This window comes from Crinia signifera, chromosome 7 (assembly GCF_055691185.1).
Source record: "Crinia signifera chromosome 7, ASM5569118v1, whole genome shotgun sequence".
In the NCBI taxonomy this organism is placed as follows: Eukaryota; Metazoa; Chordata; class Amphibia; order Anura; family Myobatrachidae; genus Crinia; species Crinia signifera.
This window is the reverse complement of record NC_139223.1, coordinates 14,889,466-14,912,025: the sequence shown is the minus strand read 5'-3', so window position 1 is coordinate 14,912,025 and position 22,560 is coordinate 14,889,466. Positions and strand designations below refer to the sequence as shown.

At 47.5% G+C, this 22,560-nt stretch overlaps 1 protein-coding gene across 1 annotated transcript; it reads left to right on the top strand.

Moving 5' to 3' along the window:
* Positions 1–3,515: 3,515 nt before the first annotated feature.
* On the top strand, positions 3,516–22,151 carry TNFRSF12A (TNF receptor superfamily member 12A). Its single transcript, XM_083152382.1, has 5 exons — positions 3,516–4,259; positions 19,535–19,636; positions 20,732–20,869; positions 21,184–21,238; positions 21,673–22,151. Exons 1-4 carry the CDS (start codon positions 4,187–4,189, stop codon positions 21,234–21,236), a joined length of 366 nt encoding a protein of 121 aa, XP_083008508.1. The 5' UTR covers positions 3,516–4,186; the 3' UTR covers positions 21,237–21,238; positions 21,673–22,151.
* The last annotated feature ends 409 nt before the right edge of the window (positions 22,152–22,560 follow it).

The window sequence follows — 22,560 nt, the reverse complement described above, 5'->3', positions numbered from 1 at the left end:
CTTAGTAACGTGGCTCCCGCGTCACAGGCCCCATCCTCTCCCTTGGGATTAGTAACGTGGCTCCTGTGTCACAGGCCCCATCCTCTCCCTTGGGATTAGTAACATGGCTCCTGTGTCACAGACCCCATCCTCTCCCTTGTGCTCAGTAACGTGGCTCCTGTGTCACAGGCCCCATCCTCTCCCTTGGGCTTAGTAACATGGCTCCCTTGTCACAGACCCCATCCCCTCCCTTGGGCTTAGTAACGTGGCTCCCGCGTCACAGGCCCCATCCTCCCCCTTGGGATTAGTAATGTGGCTCCCGTGTCACAGACCCTATCCCGTCCCTTGGGCTTAGTAACGTGGCTCCCGTGTCACAGGCCCCCTCCCCTCCCTTGGGTTAGTAACGTGGCTCCTGTGTCAAAGGCCCTATCCTCTCCCTTGGGCTTAGTAACGTGGCTCCTGTGTCACAGGCCCCATCCCCTCCCTTGGGCTTAGTAACGTGGCTCCCGTGTCACAGGCCCCATCCTCTCCCTTGGGCTTAGTAACGTGGCTCCTGTGTCACAGACCCCATCCTCTCCCTTGGGCTTAGTAACGTGGCTCCTGTGTCACAGGCCCTATCCTCTCCCTTGGGCTTAGTAACATGGCTCCTGTGTCACAGACCCCATCCTCTCCCTTGGGCTTAGTAACGTGGCTCCTGTGTCACAGGCCCTATCCTCTCCCTTGGGCTTAGTAACGTGGCTCCCGTGTCACAGGCCCCATCCTCTCCCTTGGGCTTAGTAACGTGGCTCCTGTGTCACAGACCCCATCCTCTCCCTTGGGCTTAGTAACGTGGCTCCTGTGTCACAGGCCCTATCCTCTCCCTTGGGCTTAGTAACGTGGCTCCTGTGTCACAGGCCCTATCCTCTCCCTTGTGCTCAGTAACGTGGCTCCCGTGTCACAGGCCCCATCCTCTCCCTTGGGATTAGTAACATGGCTCCTGTGTCACAGGCCCCATCCTCTCCCTTGGGTCTTAGTAACGTGGCTCCTGTGTCACAGGCCCCATCCTCTCCCTTGGGCTTAGTAACATTGCTCCTGTGTCACAGGCCCTATCCTCTCCCTTGGGATTAGTAACATGGCTCCTGTGTCACAGGCCCCATCCTCTCCCTTGGGCTTAGTAACATGGCTCCTGTGTCACAGGCTCCATCCTCTCCCTTGGGATTAGTAACATGGCTCCTGTGTCACAGGCCCCATCCTCTCCCTTGGGCTTAGTAACATGGCTCCCGTGTCACAGGCCCCATTCTCTCCCTTGTGCTCAGTAACATGGCTCCTGTGTCACAGGCCCCATCCTCTCCTTTGGGATTAGTAACGTGGCTCCTGTGTCACAGGCCCCATCCTCTCCCTTGGGCTTAGTAACATTGCTCCTGTGTCACAGGCCCCATCCTCTCCCTTGGGATTAGTAACGTGGCTCCTGTGTCACAGGCCCTATCCTCTCCCTTGTGCTCAGTAACATGGCTCCTGTGTCACAGGCCCCATCCTCTACCTTGGGCTTAGTAACATGGCTACCGTGTCACAGACCCCATCCTCTCCCTTGGGATTAGTAACGTGGCTCCTGTGTCACAGGCCCCATCCTCTCCCTTGTGCTCAGTAACATGGCTCCTGTGTCACAGGCCCCATCCTCTCCCTTGGGCTTAGTAACATGGCTCCCGTGTCACAGGCCCCATCCTCTCCCTTGGGCTTAGTAACGTGGCTCCCGTGTCACAGGCCCCATCCTCTCCCTTGGGCTTAGTAACATGGCTCCCGTGTCACAGGCCCCATCCTCTCCCTTGGGCTTAGTAACATGGCTCCCGTGTCACAGGCCCCATCCTCTCCCTTGTGCTCAGTAACATGGCTCCCGTGTCACAGGCCCCATCCTCTCCCTTGGGATTAGTAACATGGCTCCCGTGTCACAGGCCCCATCCTCTCCCTTGGGATTAGTAACATGGCTCCCATGTCACAGGCCCCATCCTCTCCCTTGGGCTTAGTAACATGGCTCCTGTGTCACAGGCCCCATCCTCTCCCTTGGGATTAGTAACATGGCTCCCGTGTCACAGACCCCATCCTCTCCCTTGGGATTAGTAACGTGGCTCCCGTGTCACAGGCCCCATCCTCTCCCTTGGGCTCAGTAACATGGCTCCCGCGTCACATGCCCCATCCTCTCCCTTGTGCTCAGTAACGTGGCTCCCGTGTCACAGGCCCCATCCTCTCCCTTGGGCTTAGTAACGTGGCTCCCGTGTCACAGGCCCCATCCTCTCCCTTGGGCTTAGTAACATGGCTCCCGTGTCACAGGCCCCATCCTCTCCCTTGGGATTAGTAACGTGGCTCCTGTGTCACAGGCCCCATTCTCTCCCTTGGGATTAGTAACGTGGCTCCTGTGTCACAGGCCCCATCCTCTCCCTTGGGCTTAGTAACATGGCTCCCGTGTCACAGGCCCCATCCTCTCCCTTGGGCTCAGTAACATGGCTCCCGCGTCACATGCCCCATCCTCTCCCTTGTGCTCAGTAACGTGGCTCCCGTGTCACAGGCCCCATCCTCTCCCTTGTGCTCAGTAACATGGCTCCCATGTCACAGGCCCCATCCTCTCCCTTGGGATTAGTAACATGGCTCCCGTGTCACAGGCCCCAACCTCTCCCTTGGGCTTAGTAACATGGCTCCCATGTCACAGGCCCCATCCTCTCCCTTGGGCTTAGTAACATGGCTCCCGCGTCACAGACCCCATCCTATTTGGAGACCCCTAATTCTCCTGTGTGCACCTAGCCTCAGCTCCACCAGAGCTGTCCCCCCATATGCACAGTGGGGCGTACCTAGGTGTGTAGTCCAACCTCCGGCCCCTCTATTAGCCCCAAGGCCTACAGTGTGCGGGACACAGGAACGGCCCTTATGCTGGGCACACGTTAGTCGGCATGGAAACGATGCAATGTCATCAAGGATTTCCCCAGAACTCCCGGACATACGATACAGTGCGCACACACTGCGTGCCAGAGATCCCACCACATCCACCGACCGACCGTACATACAGATCTTCCTGCATGTGCAAGAGGGTAAGGGTCAAAGGGTCGATATGAAGGTCGACATAGTGGTCAACCACTAAAGTTCAAAAGGGAGACCCGGTCAACACATGAAATAGATCGACACAAGTATTATGTCAACAATGGGAAAGTCAACAGTCAAAAGGTCAACATTAGTTTTTCACGTTTTTGTCCCAAATATTTACGTAAATCGACATGGACACTGTATCCGTGTACCGCGTCCCCTCGCACGGCTCACTGCACTTGGCGCACTATTATATTTTATAGTCAACCTAAGCCCTGTCAACTTTATGTATGTCGACTTTCCTGTGGTCGACCCTATGACGTCTCACTTTTACTGACGGGTAGGAATGCAATGCTTTTTTCATTAACCATTATATTGAATATAGTCTCCTGCACTCCCCACCCCCCTCCTGCACTCTCCCTGTCCTCCCTGCCCTCCCTCTCCCCGCCCGTCAGAGGTCTGGGGGTGGAAGAAGGAAATGGGAGAGACCCAGTGCTTATGGATGCAGGATACCGAGACTGAGTCATTCATTCCTGTACAGAGACAGACAGACAGAGGGAGGGCTGGAGAGGAGAGGAGACCGGAGCAGCAGGACAGAGAAGAAGCTGCAGAAAGAGACCGCAGTGGACTGAGAGAGAGGGAGAGAGAGAGAGAGAGAGAGAGAGAGAGAGAGGGAGAGAGAGAGATAAAGTTTAGTAAGTGGAAAGGGGATAGAGCCGCCCGGGTACAGCAGGCACACAGCAGGGCAGAGACATAGGGGGGGTCTGTGACTCATTCCTCAGACAGTCAGGGACAGGCAGACAGACCAGAGCTCAGTGCCAGGAGCTAGGAAAGTGACTCATTCATTCCTGGGATGAAAGAGAGGGAATCAGGAGAGCAGAGACCTCCAGAGTGAAGCTGGCATTGCTACCTGGTCTCCAAGCCCAACACGTGGCAAGAGGGCAGCAGAGGAAGGGGCACTGACTGCCACAGGAGGGCAACCCTCAGACAGAAGACTGCCAGGGTCTAAAGAGACAGGCAACCATCAGACAGAAGACTGACAGAGACTACAGAGAACAGGCTGCCACACACCAGCCAGCCACAGAGCAGTGCCCAGCCAGCCACAGAGCAGTGCCCAGCCAGCCACCCGGGTGCCAGGACACAGAGACCCAGGGACAGGATGAGACTTTGGAGCCTGGTGCAGTCACTTTTGGTGCTGGGGCTGCTGGAGCTGAGCAGTGGAGAAGCCGCAGGTAAGCGGGGGCATTTATACATATGGTTGGGGTGGCAGAGGGGTATAACAGCGGGCACAGCTCACCAGCAGGACCCTCCTATCTCTATGACTGTCTGTAATTACCCAGTTTGTTTTATATACAGAATTTGCATCGCTATACAGAACACTTTCTAATGAATGATAATAATTGCAGGACGTCATTGCCTGGCACCAGGAAGGAGGAAAAGTAAAAAGGGTTTAGGGAAAGTGCTGTGTGTTGCAATGTGTGACATCATACTGGGGGTGTAAGGCCAGGACGGGGCGGCTCAGTCTGATGCAATGTGTGACGTCATACTGCTGGGAGGGGGTGTAGGGCAAGAGCACTGCCGCTGAGCAGGGGCGGATTTAGGGATGAGGGCGCCCCTAGGCACAACAATAATGTTTACTAAGTAGGACAGTTTATAGGGGCAGTATCTGCATGTCCTATCCATTTACACTCTATTTAAGATGGAAAATAGTACAGTACAGTGGATATTTTGCAGTTATTGGTACATTTTGGGCTGACAGTACTATCACAGGCATCCAAGTGCCGCCCCCAAACATGTGCCGCCCCTAGGCACGTGCCTAATGGGAAATTCGGCTCTGCCGCTGAGTCTGATGCAATGGTGCCAGGGACCAAAGACAATATCCCATTATTATAGGGGATCTGATGTCCTAGACATTGGCGTGCACTCCCAAGGGAAGAAATGGGCAGTGTATGTATGTAGGCAGGGATACCGGACACTCTACGGCTGCTGGGGAACTACAAGTCCCAGCTTGCTGTCATAGTAAACATAGCAGGAAAGAAACAAGTTGCTGTGTGTGTGATTACTATATATGGCATATAATATGTAACAGGTCTGTATATATCTCATGAGTGTGTGTAATATTATATACCTGTGTCAGCTGTATCTATCTCAGATCAGAGGCTAGGAGGATACGTGCAGTGCAGGATAGATGTTCTGCAGAGGTAAAATGCTCTGCAGGGGTTAAATGCTCTGCAGGATTATGCCCCTACTCCTTTTTGTGAATGAACAAGCCGCTGGCATGCTGGTGGGACGCAGCCCCGCCCCTGCTCTCCTCGGATTGGCTTCTGAGCGCTGATGTCACACACAAAGGAATGTTCCCTTTAATAGAGCATGGCCCCTCCCCTCTGGACTTTCCTGGCCCCTCCCCCTGTGGCTGCCCCAGGGTGTCACTTATTTTACATTATACATTGTTTTATTCTGTTTAGCTCTGAACACACTTACTGTACTTACCCCCGAGGGCAGTCAGGGGATTCCACAGGGGGAGCTGTTGCTTTGTATTTACCATGGAACCTACTATATATATATATATATATATATATATATATATATATATATATATATATATATATATATATATATATATATATGTTACATTTTCTAAAGCTTCTAGAAATTAAAAGAGTGTATGTTGCCCGTAGCAACCAGATTATATATATATATATATATATATATATATATTATATATATCAGTTCTCTATTACATCCTAGAGAAGAATAGACTGCCTGCACTGCACACTGTCCTGCTCGAATTCTGACTGGCTGGTTCTGCTGCTGCACAAGAGGGACAGCTAGTGATGGCAGTGTGCTCTGGCTGTTTGCACCCTCAGGCTCCTGATACTACTGTGTCACTGCCTGCACTGCACACTGTCCTGCTCACATTCTGACTGGCTGGTTCTGCTGCTGCACAAGAGGGACAGTTAGTGATGGCAGTGTGCTCTGGCTGTGCGCACCCTCACGCGCCTGATACTACTGTGTCACTGCCTGCAAGCACACTGTCCTGCTCGCATTCTGACTGGCTGGTACTGCTGCTGCACAAGAGGGACAGCTAGTGATGGCAGTGTGCTCTGGCTGTGCGCACCCTCACGCGCCTGATACTACTGTGTCACTGCCTGCAAGCACACTGTCCTGCTCGCATTCTGACTGGCTGGTTCTGCTGCTGCACAAGAGGGACAGCTAGTGATGGCAGTGTGCTCTGGCTGTGCGCACCCTCACGTTCCTAATACTACTGTGTCACTGCCTGCAAGCACAAGAGGGACAACTAGTGATGGCAGTGTGCTCTGGCTAGGGAGCCCCTAAAAAAAGGGGTGCCCACGATACAATCTGCCTATGACTGAGCCCATTCTGGCTCCCACACAGACCCAATACTGAATTACTCCGGTTGCTTGGTATCTGCTGTCACAAATGGTGGCATGTCTCTTACAGTGATAACATGGGACCCCTGACTATATACCTGACTCCGTGCATAGGGCTGCAAGGGGCACATTTATCATTGATTGCATTGCAATGGGATCTGGGGGAGATATTAGCGGGGGGTTGCTTTGAATTCCGGATATTGATGCATCTGGCTGAATGGCATCCCCCATAGTTACCGAGCAAACTGATTCAGCTCCTGTGCCCATGATTGGGGAAGGAGTGGGAATATCAGAGACAGGCAAACGGGAGAAACAGATTTACATGGTGATAAAGATGGGAACCTGCACCCACTGTAATCTGCATGAACTATTGGAAATATGCAGACTCCAGCCGGTGCTGCGGCCCCCAGACTGCGCGGCTCCTGGGATTAATCCAACTGTCTGAATGTAAGACTTGTGGAGGTTACACAGAGATAACGCTCTTACCACAGACAGCGTAGGACAGGCACGGGGAAGCCATTAATGCTCATTATTAGGGTGGCCGATCCCGGGATTTCGGGATTAGACTACGCATGCGTTTGAGCACCAGCTGCCCGGCTTCTCTCGTCCCGACTGTGTGGCTCTGTGCAGCGTGATGAGGTCAGAGGTCATGCTGCGCAGGCCACACAGTCTGCTCGCCTGCCCTCCCCGTTTTTCCTGCCCTGCTCCCGGACGCACAGCCCACCCACCAGGCGCACGGATCCTGGCCACACCACCCAGGGCCTTTTTTTTTGTGGGGGGGTGGGGGGGCAAGGAGCCAATCCCGGGATCCGGGCATCCTGTGATTGAGCATTTTTCAGTCCCGATTCCCAGGATGAACAAAAAGGCCCCAGGATTGGCTTCCCTACTCAGTGTGTACTACAGGACCCATTCAGGGACCCATATACTTATCTACAGTGTTACATTGTAGTGTCCTGATACTTATATACAGTGTAGTGTCCTGATACTTATATACAGTGTAGTGTCCTGATACATATATACAGTGTTACAGTGTAGTGTTCTGATACTTATATACAGTGTTAAGGTGTAGCGTCCTGATACCTTTATACAGTGTAGGGCCCTGATACTTATATACAGTGTAGCATCCTGATACTTATATACAGTGTTAAGGTGTAGCGTCCTGATACTTATATACAGTGTTAAGGTGTAGCGTCCTGATACTTATATACAGTGTTAAGGTGTAGCGTCCTGATACTTATATACAGTGTTAAGGTGTAGCGTCCTGATACTTATATACAGTGTTAAGGTGTAGCGTCCTGATACTTATATACAGTGTTACAGTGTAGCGTCCTGATACTTATATACAGTGTTACAGTGTAGTGTTCTGATACTTATATACAGTGTTAAGGTGTAGCGTCCTGATACATATATACAGTGTTACAGTGTAGTGTTCTGATACATATATACAGTGTTACAGTGTAGTGTTCTGATACTTATATACAGTGTTAAGGTGTAGCGCCCTGATACTTATATACAGTGTAGCATCCTGATACGGGATGCGGTCATTCGTCAGACTGCATTTAGGTCTACAGTCATTAGGTCGACCCCACTAGGTCGACTGGCAGGAAGGTCGACCTGACTTAAGGTCGACATGGGCCAAGGTCGACATGACTTAAGGTCTAATTTGCATAAAGGTCGACATGAGGAAGGTCGACTGGTCATAAGGTCGACATGGGTTTTTCACTGTTTTTTGAGCCGACATGTGCCGACAGGCGGTATTTCATGCCCTACCATCCACTAGGGCGTGGTGGGAGAATAAAATAGTGTGCCGAGCGCAGCGAGCGATGCGAGGGTCCGATTCTCATTGCCAACTGTGTCCATGTCGACTGTGTCGACATTCGGATCAAAAAACAGTGAAAAACCCATGTCGACCTTATGACCAGTCGACCTTCCTCATGTCGACCTTTATGCAAATTCGACCTTAAGTCATGTCGACCTTGGCCCATGTCGACCTTAAGTCAGGTCGACCTTCCTGCCAGTCGACCTAGTGGGGTCGACCTAATGACTGTAGACCTAAATGCAGTCTGACGAATGATCCCATTCCCCTGATACTTATATACAGTGTTAAGGTGTAGCGTCCTGATACTTATATACAGTGTTACAGTGTAGCGTCCTGATACTTATATACAGTGTTAAGGTGTAGCGTCCTGATACATATATACAGTGTTACAGTGTAGTGTTCTGATACTTATATATAGTGTTAAGGTGTAGCATCCTGATACTTATATACAGTGTTACAGTGTAGCGTCCTGATACTTATATACAGTGTTAAGGTGTAGCGTCCTGATACTTATATACAGTGTTACAGTGTAGCGTCCTGATACTTATATACATTGTTAAGGTGTAGCGTCCTGATACATATATACAGTGTTACAGTGTAGTGTTCTGATACTTATATACAGTGTTAAGGTGTAGCGTCCTGATACATATATACAGTGTTACAGTGTAGCGTCCTGATACTTATATACAGTGTTAAGGTGTAGCGTCCTGATACATATATACAGTGTTACAGTGTAGTGTCCTGATACTTATATACAGTGTTAAGGTGTAGCGCCCTGATACTTATATACAGTGTAGTGTCCTGATACTTATATACAGTGTAGCGCCCTGATACTTATATACAGTGTAGCGCCCTGATACTTATATACAGTGTAGCATCCTGATACTTATATACAGTGTTAAGGTGTAGCGTCCTGATACATATATATAGTGGTACAGTGTAGCGTCCTGATACATATATACAGTGTTACAGTGTAGCGTCCTGATACTTATGTACAGTGTTAAGGTGTAGCGTCCTGATACTTATATACAGTGTTACAGTGTAGTGTTCTGATACGTATATACAGTGTTGTGCTCTTATACTTATATACAGTGGTACAGTGTAGTGTCCTGATACTTAAATACAGTGTTACAGTGTAGTGGTCTGATACTTATATACAGTGTAGTGCTCTTATACTTATATACAGTGTAGAGTCTTGATACTTATATACAGTGTTACAGTGTAGTGTTCTAATACTTATATACAGTGTTACAGTGTAGTGTTCTAATACTTATATACAGTGTTAAGGTGTAGCGCCCTGATACTTATATACAGTGTGATAGTGTAGTGTTTTGATACATATATACAGTGTTGCAGTGTAGTGCTCTGATACCTATATACAGTGTAGTGTCCTGATACCTATATACAGTGTATTGGACTAATACTTATATATAGTGTTACAGTGTAGTGCTCTGATACCTATATACAGTGTAGTGTCCTGATACCTATATACAGTGTAGTGGACTAATACTTATATACATTGTGACAGTGTAGTGCTCTGATACCTATATACAGTGTAGTGTCCTGATACCTATATAGTGTAGTGGACTAATACTTATATACAGTATATGTAGTGTACTGCAGCGGTGTCTTCCCCCCCCCCCCCCCCCCCATATACTTATCTACAGTGTTACATTGTAGTGTCCTGATACTTATATACAGTGTAGTGTCCTGATACTTATATACAGTGTAGTGTCCTGATACATATATACAGTGTTACAGTGTAGTGTTCTGATACTTATATACAGTGTTAAGGTGTAGCGTCCTGATACCTTTATACAGTGTAGGGCCCTGATACTTATATACAGTGTAGCATCCTGATACTTATATACAGTGTTAAGGTGTAGCGTCCTGATACTTATATACAGTGTTAAGGTGTAGCGTCCTGATACTTATATACAGTGTTAAGGTGTAGCGACCTGATACTTATATACAGTGTTAAGGTGTAGCGTCCTGATACTTATATACAGTGTTACAGTGTAGCGTCCTGATACTTATATACAGTGTTACAGTGTAGTGTTCTGATACTTATATACAGTGTTAAGGTGTAGCGTCCTGATACATATATACAGTGTTACAGTGTAGTGTTCTGATACATATATACAGTGTTACAGTGTAGTGTTCTGATACATATATACAGTGTTACAGTGTAGTGTTCTGATACTTATATACAGTGTTAAGGTGTAGCGCCCTGATACTTATATACAGTGTAGCGCCCTGATACTTATATACAGTGTAGCATCCTGATACGGGATGCGGTCATTCGTCAGACTGCATTTAGGTCTACAGTCATTAGGTCGACCCCACTAGGTCGACTGGCAGGAAGGTCGACCTGACTTAAGGTCGACATGGGCCAAGGTCGACATGACTTAAGGTCTAATTTGCATAAAGGTCGACATGAGGAAGGTCGACTGGTCATAAGGTCGACATGGGTTTTTCACTGTTTTTTGAGCCGACATGTGCCGACAGGCGGTATTTCATGCCCTACCATCCACTAGGGCGTGGTGGGAGAATAAAATAGTGTGCCGAGCGCAGCGAGCGATGCGAGGGTCCGATTCTCATTGCCAACTGTGTCCATGTCGACTGTGTCGACATTCGGATCAAAAAACAGTGAAAAACCCATGTCGACCTTATGACCAGTCGACCTTCCTCATGTCGACCTTTATGCAAATTCGACCTTAAGTCATGTCGACCTTGGCCCATGTCGACCTTAAGTCAGGTCGACCTTCCTGCCAGTCGACCTAGTGGGGTCGACCTAATGACTGTAGACCTAAATGCAGTCTGACGAATGATCCCATTCCCCTGATACTTATATACAGTGTTAAGGTGTAGCGTCCTGATACTTATATACAGTGTTACAGTGTAGCGTCCTGATACTTATATACAGTGTTACAGTGTAGCGTCCTGATACTTATATACAGTGTTAAGGTGTAGCGTCCTGATACATATATACAGTGTTACAGTGTAGTGTTCTGATACTTATATACAGTGTTACAGTGTAGCGTCCTGATACTTATATACAGTGTTACAGTGTAGCGTCCTGATACTTATATACAGTGTTAAGGTGTAGCGTCCTGATACATATATACAGTGTTACAGTGTAGCGTCCTGATACTTATATACAGTGTTACAGTGTAGCGTCCTGATACTTATATACAGTGTTACAGTGTAGCGTCCTGATACTTATATACAGTGTTACAGTGTAGCGTCCTGATACTTATATACAGTGTTAAGGTGTAGCGTCCTGATACATATATACAGTGTTACAGTGTAGTGTTCTGATACTTATATACAGTGTTACAGTGTAGCGTCCTGATACTTATATACAGTGTTACAGTGTAGCGTCCTGATACTTATATACAGTGTTAAGGTGTAGCGTCCTGATACATATATACAGTGTTACAGTGTAGTGTTCTGATACTTATATACAGTGTTAAGGTGTAGCATCCTGATACTTATATACAGTGTTACAGTGTAGCGTCCTGATACTTATATACAGTGTTAAGGTGTAGCGTCCTGATACTTATATACAGTGTTACAGTGTAGCGTCCTGATACTTATATACAGTGTTAAGGTGTAGCGTCCTGATACATATATACAGTGTTACAGTGTAGTGTTCTGATACTTATATACAGTGTTAAGGTGTAGCGTCCTGATACATATATACAGTGTTACAGTGTAGCGTCCTGATACTTATATACAGTGTTAAGGTGTAGCGTCCTGATACATATATACAGTGTTACAGTGTAGTGTCCTGATACTTATATACAGTGTTAAGGTGTAGCGCCCTGATACTTATATACAGTGTAGTGTCCTGATACTTATATACAGTGTAGCGCCCTGATACTTATATACAGTGTAGCGCCCTGATACTTATATACAGTGTAGCATCCTGATACTTATATACAGTGTTAAGGTGTAGCGTCCTGATACATATATATAGTGGTACAGTGTAGCGTCCTGATACATATATACAGTGTTACAGTGTAGCGTCCTGATACTTATATACAGTGTTAAGGTGTAGCGTCCTGATACTTATATACAGTGTTACAGTGTAGTGTTCTGATACTTATATACAGTGTTGTGCTCTTATACTTATATACAGTGGTACAGTGTAGTGTCCTGATACTTAAATACAGTGTTACAGTGTAGTGGTCTGATACTTATATACAGTGTAGTGCTCTTATACTTATATACAGTGTAGAGTCTTGATACTTATATACAGTGTTACAGTGTAGTGTCCTAATACTTATATACAGTGTTACAGTGTAGTGTTCTAATACTTATATACAGTGTTAAGGTGTAGCGCCCTGATACTTATATACAGTGTGATAGTGTAGTGCTTTGATACATATATACAGTGTTGCAGTGTAGTGCTCTGATACCTATATACAGTGTAGTGTCCTGATACCTATATACAGTGTATTGGACTAATACTTATATACAGTGTTACAGTGTAGTGCTCTGATACCTATATACAGTGTAGTGTCCTGATACCTATATACAGTGTAGTGGACTAATACTTATATACATTGTGACAGTGTAGTGCTCTGATACCTATATACAGTGCAGTGTCCTGATACCTATATAGTGTAGTGGACTAATACTTATATACAGTATATGTAGTGTACTGCAGCGGTGTCTCCCCCCCCCCCCCCCCCCCCCCCCCCCGCCTCCTCCTGTCTGTCCCAGTTTAGCTCCTGATCTCACCAGTTCAGAATGAGACCTGAGTGACTCAGCGAGGAGAGGGGGGTAAGGTGGAGGTTGGAAGGGGGGGTGACGCGGGAAGGAAGGAGGTGGAGAGGGGGGGGGGGGGAGTCCTCACTCTCTCCTCCCTCCTCTAATAACTTTCTCTGCCCCTTCCTGACACCCCACTCCCCCCTATGAGTCACTTGACCAGTGATTCCTCTGGATGGTGTGTGTGTGTGTGTGTGTGTGTGTGTGTGTGTGTGTGTGTGTGTGTGTGTGTGTGTGTGTGTGTGTGTGTGTGTGTGTGTGTGTGTGTGTGTGTGTGTGTGTGTGTGTGTAGACAGCAGAGTCTGATACAGAGACCTCAGGGCATAAAGGAGGAGACCACACAGACTGCTAAATGGTTAAACCACAGTCCCGGCTCCCTATAGTATCAGACATGTTGTTGTGGCCCCGGGCCCCAGGCCAAACATTTCGTTTTGAGTATTTTTTTTTTTATGATTATGTACACTGACAGTGAGTATATGGGGGAGAGGGTCAGCAGTATATACTGTACACTGACAGTGAGTATATGGGGAGAGGGTCAGCAGTATATACTGTACACTGACAGTGAGTATATGGGGGAGAGGGTCAGCAGTATATACTGTACACTGACAGTGAGTATATGGGGGAGAGGGTAAGCAGTGTATACCAAACACTGACAGTGAGTATATGGGAGAGAGGACCAGCAGTATATAATGTACACTTACAGTGAGTATATGGGAGAGAGGACCAGCAGTATATAATGTACACTGACAGTGAGTATATGGGGGAGAGGGTCAGCAGTATATAATGTACACTGACAGTGAGTATATGGGGGAGAGGGTCAGCAGTGTATACCAAACACTGACAGTGAGTATATGGGAGAGAGGACCAGCAGTGTATAATGTACACTGACAGTGAGTATATGGGGGAGAGGGTCAGCAGTATATACTGTACACTGACAGTGAGTATATGGGGGAGAGGGTCAGCAGTATATAATGTACACTGACAGTGAGTATATGGGAGAGAGGACCAGCAGTATATAATGTACACTGACAGTGAGTATATGGGGGAGAGGGTCAGCAGTATATAATGTACACTGACAGTGAGTATATGGGGGAGAGGGTCAGCAGTATATAATGTACACTGACAGTGAGTATACGGAGGAGGGGGTCAGCAGTATATAATGTACACTGACAGTATACGGGGGAGAGGGTCAGCAGTATATAATGTACACTGACAGTGAGTATATGGGGGAGAGGGTCAGCAGTATATAATGTACACTGATAGTGAGTATATGGGGGAGAGGGTCAGCAGTATATAATGTACACTGACAGTATACGGGGGAGAGGGTCAGCAGTGTATAATGTACACTGACAGTGAGTATATGGGAGAGAGGACCAGCAGTATATAATGTACACTGACAGTGAGTATATGGGGGAGAGGGTCAGCAGTATATAATGTACACTGATAGTGAGTATATGGGGGAGAGGGTCAGCAGTATATAATGTACACTGACAGTGAGTATACGGGGAGAGGGTCAGCAGTATATAATGTACACTGACAGTGAGTATATGGGGGAGAGGGTCAGCAGTATATAATGTACACTGACAGTGAGTATACGGAGGAGAGGGTCAGCAGTATATAATGTACACTGACAGTGAGTATATGGGGGAGAGGGTCAGCAGTATATTACACTGACAGTGAGTATATGGGGGAGAGGGTCAGCAGTATATAATGTACACTGATAGTGAGTATATGGGGGAGAGGGTCAGCAGTATATAATGTACACTGACAGTGAGTATACGGAGGAGAGGGTCAGCAGTATATAATGTACACTGACAGTGAGTATATGGGGGAGAGGGTCAGCAGTATATTACACTGACAGTGAGTATATGGGGGAGAGGGTCAGCAGTATATAATGTACACTGACAGTGAGTATACGGAGGAGGGGGTCAGCAGTATATAATGTACACTGATAGTGAGTATATGGGGGAGAGGGTCAGCAGTATATAATGTACACTGACAGTGAGTATATGGGGAGAGGGTCAGCAGTGTATAATGTACACTGACAGTGAGTATATGGGGGAGAGGGTCAGCAGTATATAATGTACACTGACAGTGAGTATATGGGGGAGAGGGTCAGCAGTATATAATGTACACTGACAGTGAGTATATGGGGGAGAGGGTGAGCAGTATATAATGTACACTGACAGTATACGGAGGAGGGGGTCAGCAGTATATAATGTACACTGACAGTATACGGGGGAGACGGTCAGCAGTATATAATGTACACTGACAGTGATTATATGGGGGAGAGGGTCAGCAGTATATAATGTACACTGACAGTGAGTATATGGGGGAGAGGGTCAGCAGTATATAATGCACCCTGACAGAATACGGAGGAGAGGGTCAGCAGTATATAATGTACACTGACAGTGAGTATACGGAGGAGAGGGTCAGCAGTATATAATGCACCCTGACAGTATACGGAGGAGAGGGTCAACAGTATATAATGCACCGACAGTATACGGGGGAGAGGGTCAGCAGTATATAATGTACACTGCCAGTGAGTATACGGAGGAGAGAGTCAGCAGTATATAATGCACCCTGACAGTATACGGAGGAGAGGGTCAGCAGTATATAATGTACACTGACAGTGAGTATACGGGGGAGAGGGTCAGCAGTATATAATGCACCCTGACAGAATACGGAGGAGAGGGTCAGCAGTATATAATGTACACTGCCAGTGAGTATACGGAGGAGAGAGTCAGCAGTATATAATGCACCCTGACAGTATACGGGGGAGAGGGTCAGCAGTATATAATGCACCCTCACAGAATACGGAGGAGAGGGTCAGCAGTATATAATGTACACTGACAGTATACGGGGGAGAGGGTCAGCAGTATATAATGTACACTGACAGTGAGTATATGGGGGAGAGGGTCAGCAGTATATAATGTACACTGACAGTATACGGAGGAGAGAGTCAGCGGTATATAAGGTACACTGACAGTATACGGGGGAGAGGGTCAGCAGTATATAATGTACACTGACAGTGAGTATATGGGGGAGAGGGTCAGCAGTATATAATGTACACTGACAGTGAGTATATGGGGGAGAGGGTCAGCAGTATATAATGCACCCTGACAGAATACGGAGGAGAGGGTCAGCAGTATATAATGTACACTGCCAGTGAGTATACGGAGGAGAGAGTCAGCAGTATATAATGCACCCTGACAGTATACGGGGGAGAGGGTCAGCAGTATATAATGCACCCTGATAGTATACGGAGGAGAGGGTCAACAGTATATAATGTACACTGACAGTGAGTATACGGGGGAGAGGGTCAGCAGTATATAATGCACCCTGACAGTATACGGGGGAGAGGGTCAGCAGTATATAATGTACACTAACAGTGAGTATACGGGGGAGAGGGTCAGCAGTATATAATGTACACTGACAGTGAGTATACGGAGGAGAGGGTCAGCAGTATATAATGCACCCTGACAGAATACGGAGGAGAGGGTCAGCAGTATATAATGTACACTGCCAGTGAGTATACGGAGGAGAGAGTCAGCAGTATATAATGCACCCTGACAGTATACGGGGGAGAGGGTCAGCAGTATATAATGCACCCTGACAGTATACGGGGGAGAGGGTCAGCAGTATATAATGCACCCTCACAGAATACGGAGGAGAGGGTCAGCAGTATATAATGTACACTGACAGTATACGGGGGAGAGGGTCAGCAGTATATAATGTACACTGACAGTGAGTATATGGGGGAGAGGGTCAGCAGTATATAATGTACACTGACAGTATACGGAGGAGAGAGTCAGCGGTATATAAGGTACACTGACAGTATACGGGGGAGAGGGTCAGCAGTATATAATGTACACTGACAGTGAGTATATGGGGGAGAGGGTCAGCAGTATATAATGTACACTGACAGTGAGTATATGGGGGAGAGGGTCAGCAGTATATAATGCACCCTGACAGAATACGGAGGAGAGGGTCAGCAGTATATAATGTACACTGCCAGTGAGTATACGGAGGAGAGAGTCAGCAGTATATAATGCACCCTGACAGTATACGGGGGAGAGGGTCAGCAGTATATAATGCACCCTGACAGTATACGGAGGAGAGGGTCAACAGTATATAATGTACACTGACAGTGAGTATACGGGGGAGAGGGTCAGCAGTATATAATGCACCCTGACAGTATACGGGGGAGAGGGTCAGCAGTATATAATGTACACTAACAGTGAGTATACGGGGGAGAGGGTCAGCAGTATATAATGTACACTGACAGTGAGTATACGGAGGAGAGGGTCAGCAGTATATAATGTACACTGACAGTGAGTATATGGGGGAGAGGGTCAGCAGTATATAATGTACACTGACAGTGAGTATATGGGGGAGAGGGTCAGCAGTATATAATGCACCCTGACAGTATACGGGGGAGAGGGTCAGCAGTATATAATGTACACTGACAGTGAGTATATGGGGGAGAGGGTCAGCAGTATATAATGTACACTGACAGAAGTATACGGAGGAGGGGGTCAGCAGTATATAATGTACACTGACAGTATACGGGGGAGAGGGTCAGCAGTATATAATGTACACTGACAGTGAGTATATGGGGGAGAGGGTCAGCAGTATATAATGTACACTGACAGTGAGTATATGGGGGAGAGGGTCAGCAGTATATAATGCACCCTGACAGAATACGGAGGAGAGGGTCAGCAGTATATAATGTACACTGACAGTGAGTATACGGAGGAGAGGGTCAGCAGTATATAATGCACCCTGACAGAATACGGAGGAGAGGGTCAGCAGTATATAATGTACACTGACAGTGAGTATACAGAGGAGAGGGTCAGCAGTATATAATGCACCCTGACAGTATACGGAGGAGAGGGTCAACATTATATAATGCACCGACAGTATACGGAGGAGAGGATCAGCAGTATATAATGTACACTGACAGTGAGTATATGGGGGAGTGGATCAGCAGTATATAATGCACCCTGACAGTATACGGAGGAGAGGGTCAACAGTATATAATGTACACTGACAGTGAGTATACGGGGGAGAGGGTCAGCAGTATATAATGCACCCTGACAGTATACGGGGGAGAGGGTCAGCAGTATATAATGCACCGACAGTATACGGGGGAGAGGGTCAGCAGTATATAATGCACTTATACATGCAGCACACCACACACGCCAGACATGTAATTCTATTGTGCACTTTGCTTATGGCACCAACAAGGGCGATATCGCAGGTCAATGCGATTAGATGTCATTAACCCTTTCCCCGACATCCAGAGATGGCAGCAGGACTTTGGCCGATTTCCCGGGTATGACGCCGCTCACACACAGACAGCCCAGAGAGTGACTCACACCTGACCTATTACATGACCATATGACAGGAGTACAGAATGCTGACCTGTCACGCCGTGTTCTCACGCTGACCTGACCCCTCTATATATATATATATAACAGGCAGCATCTGTCCCGTGACCTCATTATCCCAGACTGGCCTATGACATCATCAGGTAAACAAACATGATGTCAGTGCAGTATATATAACATGCACTATATATATATATATAGAGATATAGACTGTGGGGCGGACCGGCACTCTATCCCAGCCGGCTTGTGTGCTCCGGTGCCCTCCTATAAATGTGTAAAAGCAGGAAACAACAGGCGTCACTCGAAGTCTTGATGAAAAAAGTGTATTTTATAAATCCATAAAAATGTGCATACAGGGAACCGACGTTTCGGGGGATGAACCCCGTTTTCAAGGTGCAGAGTTACACTATATATATATATATATATATATGCGTCCTTGTGGTGTCGGCGGCACTCAGAAAAAAACACAACACACCCCACTGTGATGCCAACGTTTCGAGGCGCGGCGGCCTCTTTATCAAGGTGCTAAGAGGCCGCCGCGCCTCGAAACGTTGGCATCACAGTGGGGTGTGTTGTGTTTTTTTCTGAGTGCCGCCGACACCACAAGGACGCATAGATCTTGACAGCTACAAACTGTCAGTGGAGGGCACCGGACTTTTACAGTATTCTTACGTTTGTCTGCACTGCTTGGAGTGCCGCCCCCCCGGGACTTGTTATATATATATATATATATATATATATATATATATATATATATATATATATATATATATATATATATATATATAGGATAGCAATGGCTACTGCAGCCAGGGAGATTATTACAGATCAGCTGGAAATGATATACGTGAGGGTATCACAAGGTCCCCCGTGTTGTATTACAGATGGCGGAAGTCCAAGGTGCCTTGTGATCTGGTCACCCCTAGCGGAATGTCACCCTCTCTAACATTGATGGGTCAGCCACAAGTGATCATCTCCCACTTATAAGAAGTAATACAGTTATAGGCGATGAGGTCACCACTCAGGCAGTGCATGATGATGTCACCACTCAGCTACTAATAGCGATGAGGTCACTGGTTACAGAATAACACTACCACATACTAACAATGTCTCCCTTTACCCTACAGAGTCGTCATGCCCTGAAGGACAAGCGTGGAGCGACGACCTCGGGAAGTGTAAAGACTGTAGTCTCTGTGAGACCGCCAGCAAGGATGACTTCTGTCGGAAATGTAAGAGACAGACAGCACCGGGGTCTCTGGCAGAGACATACAGCTTCAGAGAGCATGACAGCAGGAATATGAGACAGCTGGGGATAACAGGGAGGGTATATCATTGGGAGACAGGGACACACAGTGGCGGATTCTGGGGTGGACGCAGCGGCATCGCCTGTCTGTGACTTTGGCCCTTATTCTGATCAGTGCGGCCGGAGCCGCATATGCGGCTCTGACCGCACCAGGCGAATCCCCGCCTTCCATACGGATCGCCACGGCCGTCCGTACGCGGACATGTGGCGATCCGCATGAATGTGTACGGGGATACGCCTCCTCCATGGTGGGAGCAGCCCCTGCATTCGATGGTCGCCGAACATCGAATGCAGGGCCGCACGCTCCACCAGGTCCCGCAACACAAGACCACACGGACACTTGTCCGTGTGAAATCTTGTATGGGGGCGGGCAGCTGACATCCGGCGATGTCAGATGCCCGCCCTGTACCCACGCGTCACAGCCTCATTACCATGCATACGCCCCGCGTTTGCATGGGAACGCCCATGAAACTCGGGGCGTATGCATATGTAAATGAGGCTTAGTAGCCCCTCACGCCCCTATCCACCCCCTTTGCGGCGGTCAAAAAACTTGTGCGGCGATTTCGCCTGCACATGCGCAGAGTGCCCTCTGCACATGCGCAGACCGAAAACATCGGCGGAACGGCCGCAAGCGGCCGTTACCGCTTCAATCAGAATAAGGGCCTTTATGATGATACATTTGTGCCTGAAATCACATGTACAAGCTCTGCACGGGCACGTGACTTTAGGGGGCTATGTACTAAGGGGCTGGTTTATCAACACAATTTATCATATGCAACAAGTAGTAAAACGGATAAATGATGCTCCAGCCAATCAGCTGTTGTGTTTGAAAACTGATGGTTGGGAGCTGATTGACTGGAGTGCCAATTATCATACACAGTGAGTATGAAAACTCTTTGCGCGTGATAAACCGCGTTGATAAATCAGCCCCTAAGCTGTGAGTGTTATTAGGAGAGAGATCGGACCCTGCACCAGCTGTAGCGCAGTACAATTATGGTATAATGCCTCTCCTCTCCCTTAGGTGATGGCCCACGCACAGCAGCTGATTTTCCGTGGCTCATAGTGGGTTGCGCCTCCGGTGTTGCCATCATTGTCCTCTCCATGGTCCTAGGCCTCACCATTTACATGACCCGCTTCCGCAGGAAAAACAAGTTAAACAGTGAGTATCAGAGCCAGAACTGTCTGTGTTCACATGAAGGTAACACTGAGGACCCTACAACAGACAGCAGCACATGCAACTGCTTAATCCTGAGTCAAAAAGCTGAAATAGCAGTACTGAGCATGTCAGTTATTTCCAGCTCAATTTTCATTAACATCTGTTTTCTTATTACTAATCTATGTATGTGGGATATTTCTGCTAACTAGGAATCTGGGGACCCCTAGTTCTTACTCAAATGCAAAGCTTACCGCAAGGGGACGGGACAGACACCCCATTGCCCCTATATAAATGTACATGTCCTACTCTCTCTGCAGCCCCCATAGAAGAGACCGGAGCCCATTCTGCGGAGGAACTGCTCATACACTGAAGGTGAGATGCTCTGCTGGGGAAACAATATGGCAGTATAATCACCAGTTGGAAATGATCTGCAGATATGGACGAGTTCAAACAAGACATTATTGCTTACTCTCGGGCAAAAATGCTCTGCAGAAATGTAACCATATAAAATACCAGAGGATAGGGATGCTCTGCAGACATCAAGTGGGAAGTTAGAGGGTTCAGTTTGGTGCGCTGACCTCTGCCGTGTTCTGCTACTATTTATAAAGGACTGGGCGTTATGGGCACTGTGTATCAGTGTCACACTATTATGTGTTTATTGTGTACACAAATTGCCAACCTCTGTGTTATGCTGTGATATATAATATGTATGTCCCACACTGACGCAGCCATTTCCTACATTAAGGAGTACCGTAACGGGCACCAGACTGATGCCAATTGCTGATTCTAGTATTCCTTTCTCCTAGATAACCCATTGGATCATCCTACCCCAGTCTGAGAACAGGAAGGAAGCTGCTACCTGAGCAATGTGTATATATATATATATGTATAGAAGGTGTATATATATATCTATATATATATATGTATCTATAATAATGTCTGCGCGGGACGCAGAATATGATGTCAATGCTTTTTATGAAGAGCATCCGAGCATTGCAGCGCAGTGTCTTACCCTTCCCCTCGTGCCAGCAAGGGGGTTACCCGAGCTTCCTGTGCCCCGTTTTTTCATCCAGTGTTTTCCACAATTTTGTTTTTTTCTCTCCCCCCATGGCGATACGACCGCACTTTCTGAAAGGACGCCACCGGTTTGCAAATACCACAGCTACACAACACATTCCACGCAACTCAATGAATGTAAGCTCTGTGGGCCAGGATACACAATACTTGTAGGCCGCACTGTGCCTTGTGGGGGCCGCAGGGAAATAAACTGTGGACATGTTTTGCAGCTGTGTTTCCGTTGTGTTCTTTAGGGAATGGCTTGGGTACAGAAGTGGGGGATTACGGGAGGGGTGATAGAATTGCTAATATAACAGAGGTGACGAATATCCTCCATAACTGGTTACAGAATCTCTGGTCTGTGGTCCAGGTTTTCTTCCCCGGGTCAGGCTGAATTCACTGCGAGTTCCCAACGCTGAGTGACTATGCCACAGCGACAAATGAGAGCTGCAATGTTTCATGGGGACCATTGCTAAGTGCCCCCTGGTGGTGTCCTAGGTCAATGCACCGACTATACCATCACATCTACAGCCATGTTCCCCATCATACATATTACCAGGCAGTGCCCCCTAGTGGTATCCTAGGTTACAGCACTGCTTATAGCATCACATCTACAGCCATGTTCCCCACCCCACATA

Bases quoted from the DNA above. Each gene is read 5' to 3' on its own strand.
- TNFRSF12A (XM_083152382.1), top strand. From the start codon at position 4,187: ATGAGACTTTGGAGCCTGGTGCAGTCACTTTTGGTGCTGGGGCTGCTG. The intron at 4,260-19,534 runs GTAAGCGGGGGC...TTTACCCTACAG, and splicing joins GAGCAGTGGAGAAGCCGCAG to AGTCGTCATGCCCTGAAGGA. The intron at 19,637-20,731 runs GTAAGAGACAGA...CCTCTCCCTTAG, and splicing joins GGATGACTTCTGTCGGAAAT to GTGATGGCCCACGCACAGCA.